Source organism: Pithys albifrons, chromosome 2 (assembly GCF_047495875.1).
Source record: "Pithys albifrons albifrons isolate INPA30051 chromosome 2, PitAlb_v1, whole genome shotgun sequence".
Taxonomy (NCBI): domain Eukaryota; kingdom Metazoa; phylum Chordata; class Aves; order Passeriformes; family Thamnophilidae; genus Pithys; species Pithys albifrons.
In genome coordinates this window covers 53,802,321-53,827,463 of record NC_092459.1, presented here as the reverse complement: position 1 = coordinate 53,827,463, position 25,143 = coordinate 53,802,321, and the positions used below count along the sequence as shown (strand labels likewise).

Sequence of the window (25,143 nt, the reverse complement as noted above, 5' to 3'; positions counted from 1 at the left end):
CCTGGCAGTCGGAAAATAGAAAATTGCCAAAAACATGGCTGTCTAGATATGTGTTATAAAAAGAGATGAACTGCACATGAACTTTAGGAGCTGTTTATGAAAACAAGCAGAGCTTCAGGGTATTACATGCCCTTTCCCTTAATCATCCCAGAATCTGATAGGTGAGTAGGAGACTTCTAAAGGCAACAGTATCAGGGACATAGTTCCCATTGGCTTACATTTCTGTCTCTGATTTAATGCCAGGGGAAGTGATATTCAAACCCAACTTTTGCCATTACACATGCAGTTGCCTATGGGGAAAATTACAGTGGCTCTATTTAAAGTAAACATCTAAAGTATCTGCCACCGATTTCCAATGTAACCTTGGAGAAGTGACATGACATAACACTTTGTTGGCTCTGTTTCTCCACTGAGTTATTTACTATTGCAGAAGTGCACAACAGTAACAGGAGACAGAATTTTTATTCCCTTTTGCCCATTTCCCATGGTATATATCCACTCCTGAAGTTTAGATACTAGGGTTAGCAAGGTGTACACTATTCAGGAATATAATCCTGTGGCTGGGTTGATTGCAGTGACAGCTGTACTCTTCTTCCTTCTTGTCACTAGTTTATGTGGCCACAGCACAATGGGTGTGCCATAACCAAACTAGTGCAGCAGAATCAAAGATGCTCTGAAATGGTCTTGAACACAGACTAGTAACCAGAATACACACTACCCTGGACATATGATCAGATTATAGTCCATGGTGAAACTCATGCTGTTTTGTCTCCAGTGCTGCATGATGAAGAGAAATATAGCGGCAGGTTTGTTTAAAATACCCTTGCATCTTTTGTTTGTTGAGGTGCTGACTTTTGACACAAGTAGAGCTGATATAGACAAAATACGCTTTCCTGTGGAAGCAACGTGTTGGATGTAATAAACTTTTCTGCTTATTTTACCTGTGCCCAGAGGCCAGAAAGCCACATTTGTTGCTTTGTCTGCTGCTGCTGGAGGAGGGGCTGTAGGGACAGTTTCTGTTAAATAACTTCTTTTCCTCAAAAGCAGAAGTCACTACTGCTACACTTCGGGGTATATAGCATAATCATCCCAGGTTTTCAGAACTCACTGTTCTCATGTTTTCTTCGTCTCAACTTTTCTCTGGCTTTCCCATATTAGGATGAGTTTAACGTGGCCATTTGACCTATGAGATGGGTCCCGTGCTTGTCTCCTTATGAGCCTCTCCATCTCACACATTTGTAGTTCCTCACACTGACAAAAATATAGGCCTTTGCCTGAGTGAAAACTCAAGCCTGGTATTTAGTCCATTGTTTTCTTTAATTTTGCTCTTATTACTTGAAAGAGTTCACATAGCAAGACAAGAGGCATTGAATTAGCAGTATTAAAGATAAAAGAATAGTAGCCTCTGCTCATGGATAAGAGTAAAGAAGTCTGTCTTAGGAGTCTGTCTTCATGTGCAGTGGTGCAGCTGTGCTGCCTTCAGGGAGGAGGCTGCACTGTGGCACCTGGCCTCCAGCTGTGGGCTCAGTTCTGCTCCCAGGCACTCTGGCTTCAGCCCCAGCCATGTCAGCTGGTGTTTGGGTCCTAACCTCACAAAAGAAAGTCACAAGTTGCTTTATTTTTAAATCCTGAGTTTAGAGTCAGGGATTTTCTTCAGGAACATTCAGTTGTGTACTTGGGCATCTTTGTTCAATTTTTAGATCATCTTTAAAATTTTCACAAATAGTCCAAGTCCCATTATTTATTTTACATGGGAGCAGAATAAGCACCCTAGTAATGTATTCACTGAGACTTTCAGCTAGACCATATAAGGAGAAAAAATGTGTTTTCCCTGAAACCTGATTTGGTATTTACTATAAAATGCACCCAGAGCTAAAATATACTGTGCATGGATTTTATCACAGATAAAAACTTTCTGTTCTGAGAGTGCTGACTAAGCAAAGGATGTGTGAATCCTCATGTCATGCCCTTTGTCTCATTGATCCTCTTATCATCAGCTGCTCTGCCCACAAAAATATATGTCAGTTCTGCTTAGTGCATTGGAAGACACCAGTCTGATAGCAGGATTTATCCAGTTTTATGCTGCCTCAGTCAAGTTTTTGGGGCCCTTCTCTAGGTACATGTGGGGAAAAATGTTTCCTGAAATGTGAATTTACTGACTGTGTCTCAGTCACTGTTCACAACACTTCCAAGCACCAAGTACCTAGCAGGGCAGTGGTATGTGTGCGAAACTTCCTACCAGGGGTCTCTCTCAGTTGCCAAATGAAAACAATTTAACACACAATGCAAGAGGAGAGTTGCAAGCAGACACACAAGGAGCACTCTGCGCTCCTCATGCCTGCCGTTCAGCAGGGGCAGCAGCTAAATTTCACTGTGCTGGCTTCAGGGTCTCCCCTGCACTTTGAATTGCTGAATCGTTTTTGTCACATACGCTCTCTTCCCTCACCCATACCAACACTTGTAATGGACACTCCCAGTGATTTATATCCAGGCCAAGGTGTTTTTGGACCTTCCTTACCAGACTTATGTCAGAGATGAGTTTCCCTGGGAAAGGGAGATTCTCCATCCAATTTCAAGTGCTTTGCTTTGCTGAGACATCAAGTGTCTTAGCAGACTGGAGGATCTGATCCAGAAATCATATAAAGTATCAGGAATATTTGAGTATATAAAGAATTGTAATTCCCAGAATGCAAGACAGTAGGATTACACAGTGCCCAATAATTCTGTACTTCATAAGTAACAGCATATTTAGAACACAGAAAAAGACTTTGGGGAGGAGTGGTTTGCTTTTAGCTCTCTAAAATATCTGTTAACCAACAAAACCACTGCTTTAAACAAAACTTCCTTTAAAAAGCAGTTTATAAGGATCAAGTTGCAAAGCTCAAAATAATCATACTAAAAAGTATAATCTTGAAAACTGGGTCTGGAAAACAGCCATAAATCTTCCTTTACAGCATAGGCAACAATAAAAGAAACCTAAAATTGCCTATTGTCATAGCTTTAATATTAACACTATCTCCTTTGACAAGCTTTAAAGACTAGACTGCACTATAAAACCTAAAAATGTCCTGGACTTGGAGTTGTTTACACAAAATATGAGGAGATATAAAGTTACAGAGCCGGGGGTTGGAAGAGGTGGCTTTAAAACCATCCTCCATGCACTGACGTCACATGGAAGCCAGCTGCAGGGATGATGCTGAACGGAACTGTTTTTCAGTGTGCAAAAGTTGAGGCGTTATTCAAAGAGAGTTGCAAATGCTGCCCCAGTTGAAAAGCTGTGTATTGCTTAGCTTTCTTGTTTCTTTTAAAGATCAAGATTCACAGAACTGGATCCCTGCTACCTATGTGTTTCATTGCTTTCACTGCTGCTTAGAAATGGACTGAGAAACTTCTAAAGGATTTCTTATTCCGTGAGAGGTATGGTTGAGGTTTATTTTAAGTCAGTGGGGTTGAACACTTAAGATTAAAAAGAAAGCATATTACTGATGTGGCAAACAGTTATTTAAACATATTTCTAATGCTATTTATATGTAATGCAGTGTATGTTATATGTGCTCTTTATTCTTAAGACTCTTCATTACATTAGTTCAGTAAGTTTCTTCAGTGCAGACAGAGATATATTAACAGAACAGAGATGACAGGTAGCATTGTGAGCACTTTCATTTCTTTCTTTCTTTTCTTTCTTTTCTTCCTTTTCTTTTTTCCTTTTCTTCCTTTCTTCTTCCTTTCCCCCTTTCCTTTCTTCCTTTCTTTTTTACTTTCTTCCTTTCTCTTACTTCCTTTTATCTTTCTTGCTTTTTTCCCCTCCCTGTTTTCTTTTTCATTTCACTATTTCTGTCTCTCATATCTCCCACTTTCTCTTTGCTTTCTCTCAGTCTCTCACTCAACTGTACTTTCTTTTAATGCATAAAGCGTACAGTGTCATGACACATGGCACACAATTATATTTGAACAAATACATATGTTTATAATTTTCTTAGTCATCCAAAATACAGCACTTTGTTGGAAATATAATTTATTTGCATTTTTTTCAGTAAGAACAAGGGAAGATTTGTCTATCTGAGTGGTTGTGCACAGCCAGTCTAATGTTGAAAACATCTTGGCTGATGTCAAGCAGACTATTTTCAGAAGTTGATAGAGGTTGTTTGCAAACAACTTTGCACTGTTAATATGTGGATAGAAAGGGAATAAGTATGAAATATTTGCTTGAAACATTTTTTCCTTGAGAGGAGGGAGAGCAAAAGCAAAAGTTAAGGGAAAATGCAGCTGATATAGGCAAAATTGATTATTTGCTTGAATTTGATTGCTGTAATGAGCTTTTGACCTTGTCTAGGACATGCAAGAATTGCCAATATTGCAAGAGCACAGATACTGTTCTGATCCTCAGAACAAATTACAATGTGGCATTTTACATGCCTGTTTGGGTTGTTTAAGCCACATGAAATATCTATGGGGACATCTCAGTGCACTATCAGAGGGAATACTACAAGGACTGTACATTGGATTTTATTGCTGGTAGGGAAAAAAACAAGCAACACCCCCACCCCCTAAACAAACAAAACCAAACACCAGGTCAAAAAAGATGCAGAAATAGAAGTTAAAACTCTCTGAGGAACTGACCAACTATACAATGGCAGCAGAACTATAGTCATTCAACTGCTGACATTGATAAACATGAGTACTTCTGAGAATTTATGTCAAAAGGAAATTGGAGAAGTGTAAGAAACAATACAAGCTTTTAGTGGATCTTAAAGCTACAAGTAACTATCCATAACTTTTGTACCTACCCTCTTTCATTTAATGCTTGATTTCCTTCTCATGGTCTCATCTCTTTTTATAATCAGAGTTCCATATGAAAAACTTGAAAATGGTTAGAATGAATGCAAACATGACAATAGTAGATTCCAGCACTAAAAAAACACCTGGGCCCTTTTCAACACTATATTCATGCTTTAAAGGAGTACATATTATATCTATTCTTATATGTGTAAAAAATATGCTATATAATATTTACCTTTGTAGTAATATGCTGCTGATTAAAGTATGGTCATTATTACTATTAGTGTACTAGCAAAATCACCATTTGTGCAAGTTGCTGACAGATTATGTCTGCCTGTCTTGTTCATAACTTTACAGCATTTACATACAGGGTTTTAATTTTTTTTTTCTGATGTGTATTTATATAAGGTTTATAGTGAAGGAGAGAGTCGACTTTTGTTTATTTCTCAGAGAAGTCTTGAAAGGTTATAAACACATAAATGTAGTTCCCTCTGCCAAAAAACCCCCAAAACACCAACCCTGATAACTGTACTGAAAATTGCAACCTTTGAATTACCAAAGTGAGAAAGTATTGAAATGTTTTTAAAGTTCATTAACAATAGATGTTTAGATTGCAACAGATCTCAAATGAAGCAGAATTCTTTTGCAAGTTATTTTTCATCAACATTTAACTGAAGTCTGGCACAAAGCTAAAACACTGGCCTGGAGAGGTGCAGTCTCTATAGCCTGGCTGCAGTCCTTATGAGGCCATGATCAAACCAGTGCTTGACTTCCTTTTGATGAGAATGCTGTGCTGTCTTTCAGTAGGTCTTAGTTTCAAGGAGTTTTATGTTTTTATAAACCTGCCCTGTATGCTTTTAGGCAGGGGAGAGGGAAAGACAGCTGAAATCTGTAGACAGCTGAGGGACAGATTGCTATTTCAGAGCTCCAAGACTGATGCTTGGGGTAAACTGTTTGCAAGCCCTGAGTTAGGACTGAACCTATGATGCCTTGAGAGATCATATGGGAGGACTTGCTATTAACCAAAGACCTGAGTAAACTGTTGGGTTTTGTCTGAGCTCTTCTGCTTGTTCATGAAAGAAGCTGACTCCAAGTCTGGAATTATCTTCCCAGTCAGCTGAAATAGCGCTGACACTGGTAAGTGGTGATTACATGGTAGCCACAGCTGAATCAACAACACTTGTCCAGTAACATACAGGATGGGGAAGAACTTTGAGTGAAGCTTAGAAATAAATTTTCACTATATCAGAGAAAATGTGGGTGATGAAATGGGCAGTTCCTGTGAGTTTACAATCAGTCAGGGAAATGAACAATTTGCAAGGACATAAACTGGACTTACCACTCATTAAGTCTGATAATTCATTTGCCTGGCCATTTGGTTTCTGGCAAGAGACCAAAGCAATGCAGAGGTGTTTTGTAACTGGAACTAGTTTCCACATCCAGCTAAGTAACACAACAGCTGGCTTTGAGAACTAAAATTATCAAACTCAAGTATCAACGTATGTATACCAGCCATTACCATTATACCACCGGAGTCATCATAACTGAATGAATAAGTGTTATTTTGGTCTTGCTGGCTTAGTAAATGAGGTGATGGTAGTGGAATTTCTTTCGTAAATAATCTGTAACTGCTTTAATCCAAAGCCAGATAAGCAGACCCAAAATATTTCCCTTAAAATATTCCAATTTAGTGGTTCAAATAATAATTTTTTCATTCACAGACACAAAGATGCTAGACTTCTGAAGAGGAAGAAGAAACTGAAGTGCAAATTAGTTTAATATTCTGAGAAAAGTTTTTAGAGCTAGGGAGAATATTTTCTAGTTTTTTCTATGCTGGTCCTGAAACTAACATTTAGAGATTTAGATTTGTAAATCCAAAATACTTGAACTCTTTTTAGTGACTGATAGTCCTTTATATAGCAGAATGGTGCTTTTTACTGTATCTGTTCATACCTGTTAGCTTTCTTGTCATGTTTTCTTTCATGTGTATCAAGGCATTCATACAGTCATGAGAATTTTCTGCATATACCAAGTTTACAGTCTCCAACTGCCAAAAGAATGTTACAGTCTTTGTCATGCGCCATGCGTGTATGAAAGGAGTGCACGAGCAAACATGATATCTTTACATTTGCAGCTGTCTTTTGAACAAACATAAAAATAGCTTTTGCCATCAAGGACAGATGTTGCAGGATCCCATGATTCTGAAATGCCATTCAGTATCATACAGACTCAAATTCATTGAAAATACATTTATAGTGAAGAGTAATGGCAAAGATGGCATGGTACAGACTGCATTGTGACAGATGTTACTGAATTCTGTGATGCTGAATGCATGTCCCACCTCCCCTTTCCAGACTGGGCCTCTCTGCCCTTGGGTTTATGTCCTGTAACACTTAGTTCATCCATATTTCAGTCACACTCCACATAACTATCAAGCAACCGTGTGATAATGTTTTCTGCAGGGACATTTTAGTTATGAATTTTGGAAAATTACTTGTTTGGTTTTGTCCCCTGAAAGCTAGAATCAAACAAAAGTAAGACGTATTCTGATAAACTTGCAGGAAACATTCAGGGAAGAAAAAAAAGAAGCAGAGCTCTCTTTGCTGTTGCACAGACTGTAACCATGGACCTGCATAAACAACTGGAGAATACTGAGAGGAACTGGAATAAAGAGAAGATGGAATTGCTGGAGAGATTTGACAATGAAAGGAAAGAATGGGAATGTCAATGGAAGGTCATGCAGAAGAAAATAGAAGAGGTACAAAATTGAGGACTACCATTTTCTCTTGGGGTGAAGTGACATGGAGTCACTTCAATTTTTATTATTTTTTCTGAATTTTATCCTATTTCTTATATGTCACTGGAAGTTTCTAACAGCTAATGGTAGAATGAAAAGTCTGTAATTAAGCAGTGTTTGCAATCACTCATTTAATAGTCATGAATACAAAGCAGCAAGTGAAATGTCACTTTGTGTGCTGTGAGATTGTTGGCTGTACATACTGCTGCCAGTTCTACTGGGTATGATCCACACTGCCCATATATTACTTTTTTTTTAAAGTACATACTGAATAGTATTAGGTTTAGGAAAATACATAGTTAATAACAAAAAAATCTAGGTATCATAATTGTCTGGCAAAAAGAAATTAGATGGCACAGGTCTGCTGGGTTAAATGCTAATGTTAAAAGGAATACATATATTAAATGATGCTTGATACAGAATCATTCTGGCTAGAACCTGCTTTTAGGAGACAAAATAGGTACAGCAAATAGCATGAAAGTCCTGATGCCACATGTATTTACACATACTAACAAACACTCATTCCCTACCATTTGCAATGCATCTTCTTCCAGAAATAGTTATGGCAATTATTTATTATATTTTCATCCCCAAATTGTCCCTCTGGCACTCTGTAATGCATTAACTGAATCTGCTTGGCAACCTATAGAGGCAAGTTTTTTTCATGAGTGAGCTTTCCACGTTTTTCATCTAATATACACGTGGAGTAGTTTTGCTTGCTCTCTAGCAACACTGTCCTGTGGCTGAGCAACAGAGGAATGTATGGCAGAGATTGCTCCCACGAAAGTATGAGAAAGAAAATGGTCAGAGCCAAGGGAATTGCAGCCATACACTGCCCATTAAACCATCCTGCAACATAACTCCATAACGTTAGCTCTCTTATATCTAGTTCTTGCAGACCTTGGTTTGATGGTCTCTGCCACATTTTGCCTTTTGTATTAGGAATTTCCTAATTTCACTGCCAGGGTGAGAATACTTCAAGAATTAGTAATGTGATCTGTGTATGTAGTTGAATTTCATTTTCTTAGGTATATGAAGTGTTTTGGAATGATGGTAATGAAAAGGTATTCTGGCTATTATCAGTTCTGGCAATGTCAGCAAAGACTGTTTTCATCATGTTCTGTATTAGCATATGGATTAGGAAAGCATGACAGAGACAGAAAAAGATGAAGAATGTAATGAGGCTGAGGGAAGAGAAGCAAATTGCTGGCTTCTTTAAGACTAGATAAAACTGCAGATGATACCCCAAGGTTACTGGTAACCTAAGGTCTCCTCTTAGACTGTTTCACAGCTGCCCCTTAAGATCTCCAAAAGCCACATGGCTGGAGAAAATGGAAGATGGATACTTTTTAAATGCCATCATCTGTAGAAGGATTTCCTCAATAAAACTTGTGCTGCCTTATCAGCTTTTACTTTTATTTGGTAGTTAGCCCATCAAAAGCTAACTTAATTCCTGGATTCCTCCAGGAAAACTTGTGTAGTTTAGGAGATGATATTATAGTTGTGGGATGGTATCCTTCCTTCTTAAAACTATGCTGAGTTCATGTGAAGCTCTCATTTCTTGTAAATGGCAAAGTTCAGCCCTCAGTTTCCATGAGCAGCTGGGCTTTGGAAGTGAAATCTGAAAGCCCAGGATGAGGTCAAGTGTTAAGTCTCTGAATGTGAGAATACTTCTAATCCACAGCCCTAGCCATGAAATAGCCATATGTTCTTCATGTTGTTATTCTTTTTCACTGTCCCTCCAAAAGCTGTTGTGATGGCCTTATGCACTGTGAGAGGGCAGGCAGATGGCTGTTCAGAGATGCCTGCACTGTGCTTTCTTTGTAAGAGCAAGTTAAGAATTAATATTTACAAAGAGCCATGGGATTCTTGGCACTGGAAATTATACTGTAAGCAGAAGAGATTTTTATTATGTTGCTATTTTTTCTAATTTATAATTTATCACAGTTCCTTGTTTGAATGTGCTGGGTGACAGGAATTAACACCTTTTCATTTATAATTGAAGCCACTGGATCTCAGCACAAAGCATTAAAAAAGAGGGTGACAGCACATTGCCAAATAATACCATTCTGCAGTACTGATTTATCACTCCAGTCATAGGGAAGAATTCCACTTGTCTGAGAACCAGGAAAGTCTGCTCTAGTGCAGATGGCATATTTGATGAGAATTCACTTCCCCTCATTCATCTAATGTACTTTAATAGGCTGTAACATAGCCAGAACCCTCTCCTTCCCTCACATTCCCTATCCATCAGATCAGGGCTGCGTCCACCACATAGCGCCCTGATATTACTCAGGAGACAACCATAGAGCTTTCATCTCAAGGCAGGGCCACTGATCTTCTGAGATCTCTTCCAATTCCAACCTATGGGTGAAAAAGCCATACATTAAAACCACGGCTAAGCATTTGTGAAAGGTAACAGCCCTTTCCTTATCATGTGACAGTAATGGTGTGTGAGTTATCACACTAGGTGACTCGGCACTCTTCTATTAACATATGAATAAGATCTTTCTAATCAGTGCTCCGAGAGAAGCATTGTTCAAAACAGGAGATAAATATGTATTTTACCATAAACCTCATTAGAAAGCCATGATTTAACAGAAGATTCTATTGTTTTTTCAGCTTTATCAGGAGGTAAGACTTAGAAGAGAGAACAACATGAACGTTCATGATAACAAGGCCATTCAGAGCAAGATGCTGCAGCTGTCCATGTATTCCCCTGCTTTGCAAGAGAATGACACAGTGGAGCTGAACTTTCAAGACAACATGGCAAATGACGGAATGGAAAAAGAGAGTTTGCTCAGTAAAACAGGACATGAATGGAAAGATCCCAGAGCCAAGAGCAGAAACAATACTCTGTTAATGGACAATCTGGCCTTTGAGAACCATGAGGAACCTGAAGACAGCCTCAGCATCAAAACTTCCAAGAAAAATACTAAGAATTATATTGGTGATCTCAATGTAGTAAGTAAAATATAAACATGTTTCAGTTACAAGGGTGAGGAAAATACTGAGGACTTTGGCCTGCCAGGCTAACCTGGCCTCCCTGATTTAAGCTTTCCAGCAAGTCACTGTCTCTACTTTCTACTGGGTTTGCTATCAATTAGTGTCTCCTCACTGTTTAAATGTGTTAACAGCATGCTCTTTACCTCTATTTGTAACTTTCCTCTGCTGTGAGTCTTAAATGCAAGTGACCACAAGTTTCAAAATAATTCTGGAGATAACATTTTAAACAAAACTTACATTAAAGGATTGTTTTTATATTTATAAAGGCTCTTAAAGAACTTGCCAGAGTCAGTGAAGAATTATGCAGCTATCAAGAGGAAATTCGAAAAAAGTCCAACCACAGAAGGTAAAAACATACTTGGAATTTTTATATTAGAGGAAGAAAATTAATATTGAGACTGTGCTTCTTATGTTGTTCACTTTGAAAGCAAGTTTGCTGTTGGATTCATTAGGAGTTGGGCAGTTCCTATCCTCCTAGTGTTTCAGTGCTCAGCATAAAACATTCAAATGAAATGTACTGAAATATGATACAAGGGTATGTTTTACTAGGAAAATGGAGTCTTCCTACAGAACCTATGGACTGAAATTAGTACTTCTATGAGATGAAACTATACTTGTTTGTAATAGCTATATAGAGGATTGTCAAAGTGAATAGATACTTCTGGTTGCCCTGGCTCCATTTCTATGCAGTTCCATGCAACACTGTATGTGTTTGCCAGGCTGGGAAGTTTCTTAAAGCCCAGATCTAGCTGTAAGCATGGGAGATATAGCAGGAACTGACAATCCAAGAGTGTAAAGAAGGCAAGAGAAAGAAGAACTACCATATATTTGTACTAATAGAAAGATGGCAAGTCAGACCCTGAACAGTATGGCTAATGAACATTCCATCATCTGTTAAAAATTCAGTGTTCATGATCTTCTTTAGTAAGCTAAGCACCAGTCTTCCCCTTGAGCTGTGCAAAAATTCTCAGCTAAGACTGACAGATGGTGTGATGGGGTGCTCATGAAAGAGATTGAAAAAAGTGTCTCAGCTATGCTGAGACCCCATGGAAGTATGCATCATGGCAAGCTCTTCTCAGATGCTCCCAAAGAGCAGAGGGACTTAGACTCTCCCATGCCATCAGTTGGCTGTCTGCCACAAATTTATTATTGTAGCTGGGCTAGTGTTTTGTATCTTTAAAGCAAATAGATTCATAGCTGATGCATAGTTTCTAAAGGTGATTTTTTAACAGATTTCAAAAGACACATTTTTACTGTCATATGTAAGGCTACAAAACCTACACAAGGGATGCACCGTGTCCTAAAGCTTTCTTCAGTCAGTTTATAGTCAGGTAGACTTGCTGGAGTTGCTAGAACTCTCGAGATCCTACTGTAGGATAAGTAAGAAAACAAACAATCATCTAAGATACTCAGGAGGAGAATTTTAGTGGCAGAAGAATAAAATACAAATTCCTTTTGCTGTTCTTTCTTCAAATTCTTCATGTATGCTACAGTTATGCTGGGTGTATCAGCTGCAGCAAAACTACTCTCAAATCTTTTTAAGCAGCCAGTGTTCAAAAACCTGCTCATGAGGAGAATGAATCCATGCTTATGTTCCCTGGAGGGATCCTTATGGCTCATCCCTAAAACACCTCTCCTGTTAATTCCAGAAAGAAGTCACTTCCTTTCCTGGGGGAATTTGAGGAAACCCAAAATGCAGTTATTCTGCCTGAGATGAACCATGTGTCCAGCAATGAATCACAGGCTTCAGTTGCCTTTGACACAGAGGAACATAATAACAGGAAGAATCTGATGAGCTCCACCAAGGCTTTGAAGGACCTGTCTTATGGTGGTCTTACTGGTGATATAGGAATGGACTTCAGACCTTGGCAAAAGAAAGAAGCTCCACCAGTTCCTCCACGGAGCACTTCTCGTCACCTAACAAACTCACTTTCTGCAGTTGTACAGCTTTCTGAAGCCCCAATAAGAGACTCAGGCATCAAAAGCAATTGCAAGGCTCAGGACTGTTGGAGTGGAGGAAAACTGAGGAATACTTCACCTGTAAACAGGAAGGAATCTGTAGCAGCCTGTGCAAATGAAGGGGAGGCTGTGAACATTCCTGTGATGGTAACTGCTGCAATACCTGTAACCAAAAATGAATGCAATGTTCCAACAAGTTTCTGCCACAACACGTGGGCGTATGATGTGGGCAAACTTGGGAAAGACAATAAAAGTGAATCTTCCCCACTGTCAGCCCAAAAGAGTTGTTCAGATGGAAATATGGCCCAAAGCAGCAAGATGCGCCAGAAACAAAACCCCAAGTCTCACAGCAGCCCTTTTTACAGTAATGACTTCTATGCCCCTGCTACCCTGCACAATGATCTTTTGGAAGACACCAGATATGCGTTGGGAAAGACTCGAAGAAATGAAATGTTAGCAGCAAAGATTGATGAGTTTAATCGGACTGTATTTCACACAGATAAATGTAACAATTCTCTGCAACAAAACCAGGTGCCTCAAACATCATCAGAAGATCACAAACCCTGTGGCCCACTATGTGACTCTGCTACTCGCAGGGCAGAAACTGCAAATACATCTTGTGTTTCAAATCCCAAACTTTCTGCAGCCAAGGAGAAAGAAGCTAGCAACTCTAGCAAAGCTGTCACGACAGCAGGGCAACAAAAACAAATGAATGGACTTCCAAATACTAGTGGTTACAGGCACATGCTTCAGGAGCATGACTGGAGACCAAGCAATTTATCCGGTCGCCCGCGTTCAGCTGACTCAAGGTCGAACTATGGTGTTGTTGAAAAGCTTTTGAAAACCTATGAAAAATCAACAGTGACTTCTCCATGTAGTGCAAAATGCTGCAAAGATAAGTGGACCCAGGCAAATTCTGAATTCAGTGATGGAGGTTGCGAGAAACTGAGTCAGTATTCAGAAATGCTCCAAATTGAGCAAGGAAAGCAAGAATTTCCAAGGAATTCAGCCAAGCATATTGGGCAGCAACTCAAGCAAGGAAAAGAGAGACAGAAGTTACCAGAGGTAAGGTTCATAAGAATGGCAAGACTAGAAAAATTCAATTTCATGCCCAGCCTCAGACTCTAAAATGAGGCAGATTAACAGTATATTGAAAATAATTATGTAAAAATAGACATTTTAAGCCAGGAGCTGGATTAATCAGGAGCATTTCCTCTGCAGGTTATAGAGTTGTAGGAGGGTAGAATCATGTAAGGAAGAATGAGAGTGCAGACGCATGCCAGATTCTGATCCCTGCTGCTGTTCTGTAAAGCTAGATTTTAACTGCAGTGCAGTTACGCAAGGATTGAACTAGTGAGAACTGCAAGCAGGTTTTAACTCCCTCTCTCCTTGCTTTAGCTGATGTGTTATTTCATAAACCTTCTCAAAGGGCTTAAGCACACTTGGCCATGTCCAAAACCCTAAAGGTCTTAGATAGCATACTTCAGCATTCAGGATTCTACTTGGTTTAGGATTTCCTTGGAACTGCCCATGACAAGGGGTGGTATTGTAACTCCATAAATTTTCCAGTAATAAAGTGACCTCCTCTTACTCATGTCTCAGTTTCAATTTCTCCTATATATTCAAACATAGGCTCACAGAAGCAGAAGAGCAAGTCATGACTCATTAATTTATATTTGGCTGAATTATATTTGCAGAAGTTTAGAAATACTTCCTTTGCCAACATTCTGTCTTAATGAAGAAAGAAACAGATGGTTTGGAAAATACACTATCCGTTGCAGGTTCTCTAAAAGTCCACAAAGAAAGAAAGGTATTTTTTCTTGAAGTGCTTCTTGACCAACAAACCCAAAGCAATATGCCCCTTAGAATCCAAAAAAAGAGAAGGCAGGTGTGTTTTGAGCTGAGAAACTTAAATGGTTCAGACTGTCAGCTGGTATGCTTTAAACTCTCACAAATTAACAGACTTCAGTAAAGCTATGTGGATTTAAGCAGCTGAGAATCTGACCATGAAGATTTTCTTCTGCATGTCTTTCTGACAGCCTTGCAGAAAGCAAGGTCTTGCTTAGCAGACGCATATTTACTACAGCACAGAAAGAAAAACCCACAAAGCTTCTGATTTCGTTTTCATCCAGTAAACTTGTGACAAGAAAATAAATCTTCATCAATGAAGGAAAGAAATAATGACTAAATAATGACTGAGTTTATATTGATGTATGCCCAGAATAACTTTATTAAGTCAATTGGATTTTATTTCTTCATAGGTTCACACTTGATATCGTCATTTTATCTGTACAAACTAAGTGTAGAATACTGCCTGATTAGGAGTTACCATTTTAGGTCCAGCAGCATTCACATCACAGAGATGTAAAGAACTATACATGGCATTAGGCATTTGGTTTATTTTCATTATTTCCAGTTTACATCTCTGTATCTGTTGAGTTTCCTGTGTCTCTTAAGGATCTGCAGGTAGACATGACACATTGTATTAATGCATAACCATTCTGAATTTGTTGTCAAGTGTAAACAGCTTCACACTGCCCTAATGGAAACAGAGTTCTTAACAGTATGTGACTGCTGAAATAGCATCTGTCAAAAATACCTGAAAAATATGTAGATCATAATCCAGTAAGATAAGATGGTATTCTGAGTTCCATACTTAAATTAGTTTGCAGTGTTCATTGACAAAAAAGCTTCCAAAAATTAAAAGAAATGAGGCAAATGTCAGTTTTGTCTTGCAGTAACATTTTATACCTTTTCTTGTGTCTGACACTTGTCTCCATATATTTGAAACCACAACTGATGTTAGAATCCCTATACATAGAAAAAGCTGTTCTTTTGCATTCTGTACATTACTGCACTCCTTTTAATAGCTTCTGACCACCTGTTCTGAGGTCACTGCAAATATCTTCCTGCATTCCTGATGCATTCCACATAAGCCATAACTTGTTAAAGCAAGGAATTGCCTTTGTGTTCTAGATATGTGTGCCAGCTAAATGTTCAAGTGAGAAGGGTTTCTCCCGTCCTGCTCGGCCAGCAAATCGACGCTTACCTTCCAGATGGGCATCCAGATCCCCATCAGCACCACCTGCTGTGAGAAGAACAGTGTACAACTGCTCTGTCTCCTTTCGGTCAGAGACCTCAGTAGTCTGAACCCAGACATGGTTTGGATGATGGTGTGAAAGCTCTACACCTCATTATAACTGTGTTTGGTATGTGTCATAGCAAACAGTTCTTCACTGTTGTATTTTGTCCAAGAGTGACCCCCACCACATGCCGGACAGAGCATTCTGAATCTTAGGTCATCATCATCATGGTCTTCAGTGTTTTTATTGAGATGAAATAACTATGCCCTTGGTTTTCTCTGTTTTTTTTTTGTTTGTTTATTTTAATAGTTCACAAGGAATTTCTTTTGAAGGGCATCTTCCTTAATTTGTTGATCAATTTTGAGTTGAAACAATGTATAGTGCTGTATATTCTGACTCTTCTGCAAACAGCAGAACGTAAAGCTGTGTGCATGATCATGTATTTGTAGGTGCATGTGTTGGACTAGAAGGTATACAGGCCTGTATTTAGAAAAGACAAACTGTGCTAGTATTGACATTGAAATTACAACCTATATGCCTACATATATATATATATATATATATATATACTTTGTGTTTATTTTAAAAAAGTTGAAATATACAGTCCTGATGACATTTATATTTTGTATATCTTTTACATAGTTTCGCAGGTGTAGTATTTAATGTAAAAAAACCTAAATATTCATTTTTTGTGACTAATTGCAGCGATAATGCCTTGCACAATATGTATCTGAAGCAGACAAGCTCGACTGATTTGTCAGTCATGCTTCATGGCATCCTCATTTGGTTTCCTAACCCTTATGCTGGGTCAAAATACCCAAACATATTTTTTCTGAATTAAAATATTATATGATTTGTAATACATCAGCCTTTTTCAGCACCAGAGACATTTCTGAAATGTTCCAATCCCTTTAAAAAGCTTAAATGTGCCATTATATATTTAGCATACTGTAAACACTTCGGTAATGTCAACTACTGTAACATACAATTTATGAAAGGAAGAAGAGGGTTGTACATGCTTAATTCTGTAAAATTTATTTTTCCTTCTAGCATTATACTTTGAGGTTTGACAAAATCAGATAACAATGGACTTGTTTACTTTCACTCAAGGCAGGAGAACAAGCGCCGCTGTTCCCAGTGCTGCCGCCACACTCCTTTTTTACTCTTCTCCTAGACTAGAGTGCCTGAGCCACTTGCTCCCCAACTGACTCATGGCAGTCAGTTATGAAGTTTACTTGCACTCTGACAACAAACTGCATCTAAAACGGAAATATTGCATCAAGCTGTGATCAGTGGTCCCCAAATTCCTAGACACATGGCGTTGCAAGTATGTTTTTGCCATCACTTGTCTTTGTGTTATGGGCCATCTGAATGACATGCACAGAGCCTGGCTTGTTCCTTCCGCAGCGTGAAAGAAACTTGGATGACACCCAGACTCTGAACTTTCAGAAAGACAATGTCCTTCATCCTGGAATTTTTGCACCCTTTGTTAGACTGTTGCTGGATGCACAGTGCAGTAATGATGATAAATGTTAACTTTTAAGTAGCATGTCTAGGTTAAAAAGAGTAAAGAGGCTCTTCTTCAACATCAGCCTGATACTGTCTTGCAACTTTTCTTCTCCTGGAGACACACAGTATGTTCAAAGGAATTTTAAAAACCATCCCAAGATTCCATTAATATGTGCATCTTCTGTGAATGTAAAAAGGATTTCAGAGAGAGTGTAGGCTTTTGTCCTAGTGAATTGTATATGTGACAATATAGGGAAAATTAATTGTGCTTAATTTGGTAGTGATCTGTTGTCGTACTCCAGTCATATTGAGAATTCACACCTTTTTCCTTCCTTTTAGGACCTTATTCTTCTTTCCCCTACACAACTTTGATTTTGAAGAGAGAGAAAACAGGAGGCCATGTGTTCTGAGCAATATAGCCTATATGGTGGTACTGGTAACTGTTTAGGCTTGCCGATATTGGAACAAGCAGGCATTAGAGCTGTAAATCCCAGCTTATCACGCTATTGTGGCTGTCTGCTTGGCAAAAACATGCCCAGAGTAATTTGCCCTATCTAGGCTTCTGGTCCTTTCTAGATCTATCACACAATATATGAAGAGTTCAAGCCAATCAACAGTTCATCAAAATTTATTCAGACACTGCAAAGTTACTGCTGGAAAAGATACAAGGACAAAAAATCTTGAGAAAAATTCATACAAGTTTTGATAGAGACAAAAATCTGTATGTTTAAGTGAAAAATCCAGAGTTCTATAAATTTGCCAGTTTGTCCTAATTTGGAGATTGCACTCCATTAAATTCCTTAGAACTAGAAAAATTAGAGATGATTCACAGTAAATTTGGAGCATGGCCTAATATTCTAGCTAACTGTGGAAATTAGCAAACCAAAATACTTTGCAGATTGACCTTTTAAATGCCTAAGTAGCTGACCAGCTTGAAATACCTAAGTCTGAGGAAAGGGTAATATGAGAGAATTGTAAAAAAATATGGTTCTTTATTTCAGTCAGTGTTGACTCCAGTAACACTTTTTAAAATTACCTTTATGGTAAAGTTAAGCAATTTTGTTCTGAAAAATAGTGGTGCACTTTTTTTTAAAGTATTTAACTACGAAAGCATTTCCCTGGAGTAGTCAATGAAGGTATTTCTTGAGTTCCCTTCAGTTTCTTTGACTGCCTTTGACATAGATCACATTGTTGAATAACAGAGAAAGGATCAAGTATCAACAACATTCCCTGATGTATGTAAGTTTAATGAACAGAAGGTTTTTGAAATAAACTAATAGGTCAAAGACAGCTTCATTTTGTCAAGATTTTCTGTGTTCACCTAATTACAGACCTTGATTCTGATGCCCAAAAGTATCAAAACTGCTGATTTTGGTCTGCAGGTGGGTAGTTGGACATACTAATTTTAGAAAATTGCCACTGTCACTGTTTAAATATTCTCTTCGACTGCACCCATAACAGAGCCATTGGACTGTGGTGATTTTTCTAGTTCCCATAACTGTAATTACTGAACCATAGTAGTGGCTTTATTCACTTATTTGCTAGAGAGGGAAGAGCTCCACTGGGCTTTCATGTTTTCCTGTGTTATTTCTGACAACAAAATGTGCACATACAGAGCAGGCCACATGGAGGCTATCAAACTGGCCTGACTCAGCCTCTGCTAGAGGCAGAAGGAGTAGACAAAAAAAAAATTTCCTTTACAATCTCTTGGTATCATTCCTCAAACTCAGAGTACATTTCCACTAAGTGTTTTCTGTTTACAGTGTTCTGTATGTATCTTTAAAATGTTGCTGAAGGGATGAACTTTGCTTGTTCTCCAGCAACAACACAACTATCTTTCCCTTTTACACACACACTGTAAAGGAGTTGGCTGTTATGTATAGGAAAGAATTGGCAATCAGTGTATTATAACTTTCCAGTGCATTCAGAACACCAATTTATTTCTCCAGTTGTCCATTTTAAAAACTGTTTTTCTAAATAGGGATTTTGTATTCAAATGGCTTCAACAGCATTTTATCAAAGACCTACAGCAATCCAGAAGGCAGGCCATCTCCCTTACAGTTTTGTTATTTTTGGACCCATCCTAAATTTCCTAGCATGCAAGAACTTATGCAATTCTCACAGTGCTGCTATACAATGAATTTCTTCATCTTTGAGATCTGTAATATACAACTCTAGCCATTATACTGCTGATATTCTTGATTGGACTCATCTGTAATTGTGTCTTCTGTTGTGTACATGCTCTTTAAACTGGAAGGTAGAATGCATTTACTCTAAATGCACTGATCAAAGCCCCTTGCTGCCTTTGGCCTTTCCAGCCCTCCTCAATTTCCTGTGAGTGTATTTCTGTGTGGTTTATTGCCATTGGTCTGTATGTATACCATAGGACTTTCTGCCTGTACTACAGCCAAAATAGTTTTGGACAGCCTGTTCTGAAAAGTTCTGATATTACTACTGTTGTTCACAAATATATCAGATCCTGATCTGTTGTTTTGCATCTCTGAAAATGCACTCTCTTCATCAACTGTCATTGACAGATATTATACAAAACTGTTTTTTTGAAATGATAATTAATCTGCTTTTGAGGTCTGGTTCTACCCCTCTCTCTTGCACCTTTTCTGTTTGCAAAGTACTTGCATCAGCAGAGACATCTTTCGGATGTGTACAATTGATCCAGTTGCTCTGTGGCTGTGGGAACTCATGCCTGAGGGTGCCTTGCTAACTATGTTGCTCCAAGAAGAATTGTAACTGAATTTCCATGGGGTAAGAGAGATTGAACCTGAAGGTTTTCAGCATGATCAAAATGAATACATGATTTATGTGTTTTCTCTAGTACCTGCAATGTGCAAAACTTCTGTTTAAGGGTCTGGAGTTTGATTCCTCCTCATGCTGCAGGTTTGTGTGTGTATGGCCAAGATTAGCTGAAAAATGATGCTGTAGGGTAGTCCGTACATCTAACACTTTTAAATCAGATTATCTAAGGTGTGAGCCCAAAATATACTGATCTATTTCATGAGATAATGTTTTCCTTTACTACAAAGAAGATGTGATCCCAATATAAATTTAGGGAAGACAGCAGGCACTGCAGATAGGCTGAGGTATGCAATACAAGTAAGCAAGCTGAGCTGGCTGATGTTAAGCAGGGAGCTAAAATCCCTTGACTAGTCACCTCATTGAAGCCAGAGGTTCTTTAATATTAGGTCTCAGAGGATGCATAGACTTCTACTAATATGCTAATGTGTCACAGGAATTGTAATGCTGAGAAGCCTGATTTTGATTGCTCCTCCACCTGGAGTGATGATATTGCCTGTGGCAGATGTGCTTACACAGTCTTTTGCCAATGCCCCTCAAATTTCCCTAAAGCAGCTAGAAGAATTTCTAAATCATATTCACAGTAGAAAAGGGCTTTCATTAAAGAAAATTGCACTCATATGTAAACTCTGCAAATGTGACAGTGTCAGCTGGCATAGTCATGCAGAAAATCATTCTGAGTTTTACCTCTGTACCACGAGATACGTTAGCAGGTCAGCTGTTTTGGTACCATATATGATGTAGGGCTGCTTAAGACATTGTTGGAAGTGCACCACAGGCAGGTATGTGTGTACATATGGTGTGCTTGTTTCTTTGCAGAATCTTTCTCGTTTCCACAAAGATATTCTGATTGTTTGGGGATTTTTTTTTCCAAATTCACCTGAAAGCAATTGAGCTACCCAGCCTATTGCTGATAGGAAGTCTTATAGGAGTTCTTCTGAAAGCAAAATATCTGCTCAGAGAAGTAACTGGCTACCAAAGGAGGTAAGATGGTAAGACTTTAAGTTGAACAAGCCAGTTCACAAACTGGCTCATATTCTATTACATGTCTGTACTCACACACACACACATATCCCATATATTAGGAACTTAAGCTCCAGGAAGTTCCACAGTGTCCAGTTCAGCTCTTTTTGCTGTAAGACAATGTGTACTACATATAGGAATACCATAGCCAGACACCTACTATATACAGAAAAATGATATCTAATATTGTATGTAAACAGGCGCCACCCAAAGAATGGTACTGAAATACTTTACATTAAAAACAGCATGTGACTTAATGAGATCCAGCAGTTTCTGAGATCCCACTTTCATAAAAGTAAATGCAATCAAATCTTTTAATGAAAAAAATGTCCTTATGCATATCACTTTTTCCTTCTAAATATTATAAGCCTACCTTACAGCTCTGATCCTAATTTTTTCTCTTGTAATGCAGGGAGAGTTAAAAAAAGAAAGAAAGGAAGGAAGTGGAAAATAGAGATAGTCAGAAAAATGCTCTTTGTGCCTCTCACTTTAGGCACTGCCAGATAACTAGTACTGGTCTCTCTGTACATGGATGAGACTTTGGCAGCTTAAGATTAAACAATATTGCCCATGAAAAGAAGATGATCTTCCATTTCTCCTCTCTGTAGTTTACTCCTTCCTTCCCCCTCCTTCCATCAAGAGGTGACCATTCAGCCACCTAAGGAAAAGTAGGCCAGGTAAAAAAAAGCTGTGTGAAAGCTTCTTTTCACTTTCCAGCTGCTCTTCTGCAGGACTCCAGACATGCAAAACGTTTGATGTTTCTACAGACCACATATGAGAAGCCCGAGAAAGATGCCTTTTGTGGTCTTTCTGCAACAATAAAATGCATCAGGCAGTTTGAGGCTGAACAGTGTTATGCAGTTCTTTCCCTACTGTAGTGTGGAAAAAGCTTTGTCCTCTTCTGTGCAGGAGTCTGTCTCTCAAAACCCTTTAGGATGGGTTTCTGTGATTTGAAGTCATTTTACAGAAGATTTCACAGCAGTTTGGGCACAAAGAATTTGTCATTCTCTACTGCAAGTTGGCCAAAGTCTGAACTAAATATACAAAGGGCTAAGACAAATGTAAAACTGAAAATTAGCCAAAGTGGTCTGCCGTCAACCCACCAAAGTTTTTAGAAGTCAACTGTCCCTTTAAGCTTGAGTTTTGGAAATAAACCAACTTGTTTCTGCTGTAGTGAGTGGAAAGTGGATGATGAAAGTGATTTGCAGTATTCAGAAATGAAGATAACAGTGCTCTGGTGATTCAAGAAGCATTAAGCTGTTTGCACAGCCTCCTATGAGTAGTTATGTGTTAGATACTCTGTTGTTCCTGGGATGCCATTTAGTGCCAGCCTGCATGTGTTTTGGTCTAGACTGCTGTCTCGCAGGAGGTATACATTTATATATATCTGGAAGAACCAGGCTGATGTAATGCTGGAGCCACTATCTCTGTGATTATTAGAGAAACATTTGAGAAAATCAGAGCTCAGTAATTCAAAATGCCTGCTTTCCTTTTATGTCTATACATACAAAGATATGTACACATCATGTGGATATATACACTGATCAATTTTTTTATGCTTCCTTTTTTGGTTTTGCACTGTATGGAAACAAGAGTGAGGCCTGTACACAGTTACAATTACTCTTAGCTAAAATGGAACAAACAGGGGCGTTACACAGGACATGGGATCTCAACCAAAATCTCTGTGAAAGGAAGTGTTGAGACATTTTAGGGTAGAGAGTGGAATGGAGTCATCATTCATTTCAGCTAAAGCAGTCCTAATCCTTTCTCATGCTATTTTGTTCAAACATTATAGGTTTGACTGTCTTTACAGGACCAGTGTAAGTATATTCCTATTTTTCCCTACCTACATTGTCCTGCAATTTGGAGAAAAAGAGGCTATAATGAAAGGACCTTGATTAACAGTGAAGATTTCTGCAATTCAGGAAGATTGGATTCACTTCATTCACTTGGCACTCAGGAGTCAAACATAAACTGTCTGACAGAAATACATTGAAAGTTGGAGAGGAACATCAAATTCAGACTTAGAGTTTAGTCTAATCACTGTTTGAACCTCCCTAAAATCCCAAACCAAATTGCATATTAATCTGGCAGTTCTGATACCTCCCAGAGAGTTTGAATTTGGAATGACTGCAGAGAGAAACTTCAAATTTGATATGCATGTGTAAGTATTATCAGTGTGCAGAGACTGTAAGGAATCTCAGAGCACTTCATGCGGCTCAAAATTTCCTGCTAGTATTTCACACTGGTAATCACCATTCTAGTCTGTAAGACCAACTGTATAAAAGCCATGAATCCATAGGAGAAACAACAACAAAAGCATGAAAAAGCCCACAGAAAGTCCAGCCACACCTGGGACATCTCTACTATAAACAAGGAACCAGGTACCAGCTTTGCCACACAGGCTTCAACACTGATGACTTATTGCTGTAGATGGATGTGGAAAAGGAATGGTGTCTTTGTACAGAGGAGCATTAAATGAAATTCTCTGTGTTCATAGCTGGATTCCCAGCATTGCACCAGCTTTTCTGAAAGGGTATCAACTGGCAAAGCTGAATTGAAATCAGCTCTTGTGCCATAAATGGATACTGATGTCACTAGTTATCATTTTTGCTACAGAACCCCTTGCTGTTACTATTGATCAAGAAAGGTAGGAGAAAAGAACCGTCTTCTTGATGCCCACAGCAAGTTAAGGGTTGTTGAAGGGTGACATTTACAGTGTTCCTTTTCCTACATACAATAAAAAACCTCAACAGCCATACTTCTTTTTCTGAAACACTGTGTGTACACACCTAGTCACTGTGGACTAACGCTATTTTCATGACAGTAATTACTCACCACTAACTTTATGCATTGCGGAAAAGGCCAGCTGTGGCTGGTCATGTGTAAGGAAATGCCACTGGACCTTATTTCTTTGGCAGAGAAACAGAGAATTTGGTTTTCATCACACACACAGCTTTTATCTTTAAGTTGGATCAAAAGGAGAGGGTATTTCCAAAATCTCCATCATTTCGGATAGGCCTTGATCTGCAAAATTCTTTAATGCTATCGTTCAAGAAGAACTTCTGATCACTACACTTTGTTTGGAGGCAGGATAAATAATTGTGATCCAACTAAGTAATAAATTTGGGGACTGGGAAGACTCCGCGAGCAGCTTAGTGTGAGACCATGAGATTTTAAAGCACTGCACTGGTACATGTTTGTCTTCTAGCTGTGTTTTCTGCAGTCCTATGGAGCAAGCATTAACAATCCCATTTTTGAAGTGTAGGAAAATGAAGCAAAAAAAAGAAACAGCAGGGAACTCTAGGCTTCCCGGGGGTAAGTGGGAGGAAGGAAGTGAAGCAGGAGACACAGCTGTAGCAATGTAAGAGGTGCCATGCTCTTTTCCACTGCCCCTTGAAAAGAGTGAAACTTACACCCTCTTACAAGCCAAACACTCAGACTGATGTTAACTTCCCTAATGCTGGGGAAGGGAAAACCCAGCTGATTTTCCATTGAACTGAGCAAGGGACTTCTGTGATTCATTCTAACAGATCTTCCTGGGAAAGTGGGTGCCTCCCACAGAGGCAAAGGAGGCAGCTGGTGAGGTGGGACACCTGCTACTGTGCCAGAATCATTGGGCTTGCTGTGCAGCTCACAACAGTGCTCCAGTCCAAAGATGTTACTGTGCCATTAACATGCCCTTGTGGTGCAAAAGACTTTCTGTCACCACTGCCCAAGCAGAGTTGGTCAAATCTAATAATCTGGTCTGAAACAGTGTATAACATGTTCCTGTATACACACTGCAACAGATCTGGCAACAGGTTGTTTTGTTATCGCGAAAGGCAGAACAGGCAAGTGAGGTCAGAAACCAGTCCCTAGAGATCTGCACCAAACTACCCAAGCATCAGTGGCAGATCTGTGTCTGCAGTGCTGAGATGACCAGGAGGCAGACCTCTACCCTGAGCTTTGCATCCTGCTTCTCCATGTGGGATCTCAGACTCCTATACCTCTTTCTCTCCCTTCCCAACATGAAATATCAATTTATTAAGTTCTTCAGGGCTATATTGTATTAACAGCAGATCTCACTGAAGACTGAGAAGGTACCATTTTTTCTGCCTAGACTGAGTTCACAGTGAGTAACTTACTGGTTGGGTACAGTCTGTAGCAAGTTTCATAGACTAGCAAGGAAATAAT

General features: G+C 38.9%; 2 protein-coding genes across 5 annotated transcripts in view; both read left to right on the top strand.

Annotated features, from left to right (window-relative positions):
* MTCL3 (MTCL family member 3) overlaps positions 1-3,386 on the top strand; it is a 36,525-nt gene extending 33,139 nt beyond the window's left edge. For 2 of the 4 annotated variants that reach the window (XM_071549035.1, XM_071549033.1), the window contains exon 8: positions 3,311-3,386. The gene's annotated coding sequence lies outside the window, so the exon portion shown is untranslated. The remainder of the gene's footprint in view (positions 1-3,310) is intronic. The other 2 variants (XM_071549030.1, XM_071549028.1) reach the window with 1 other exon arrangement.
* On the top strand, positions 912-19,630 carry KIAA0408 (KIAA0408 ortholog). The gene is made up of 6 exons (XM_071549037.1): positions 912-3,417; positions 7,341-7,537; positions 10,199-10,540; positions 10,849-10,928; positions 12,232-13,606; positions 15,518-19,630. The coding sequence occupies exons 2-6, from the start codon at positions 7,403-7,405 to the stop codon at positions 15,689-15,691; spliced, it is 2,106 nt and encodes a 701-aa protein (XP_071405138.1). The 5' UTR covers positions 912-3,417; positions 7,341-7,402; the 3' UTR covers positions 15,692-19,630.
* The last annotated feature ends 5,513 nt before the right edge of the window (positions 19,631-25,143 follow it).

Bases quoted from the DNA above. Each gene is read 5' to 3' on its own strand.
- KIAA0408 (XM_071549037.1), top strand. From the start codon at position 7,403: ATGGACCTGCATAAACAACTGGAGAATACTGAGAGGAACTGGAATAAA. The intron at 7,538-10,198 runs GTACAAAATTGA...TTGTTTTTTCAG, and splicing joins TGCAGAAGAAAATAGAAGAG to CTTTATCAGGAGGTAAGACT. The intron at 10,929-12,231 runs GTAAAAACATAC...TGTTAATTCCAG, and splicing joins AAAAAGTCCAACCACAGAAG to AAAGAAGTCACTTCCTTTCC.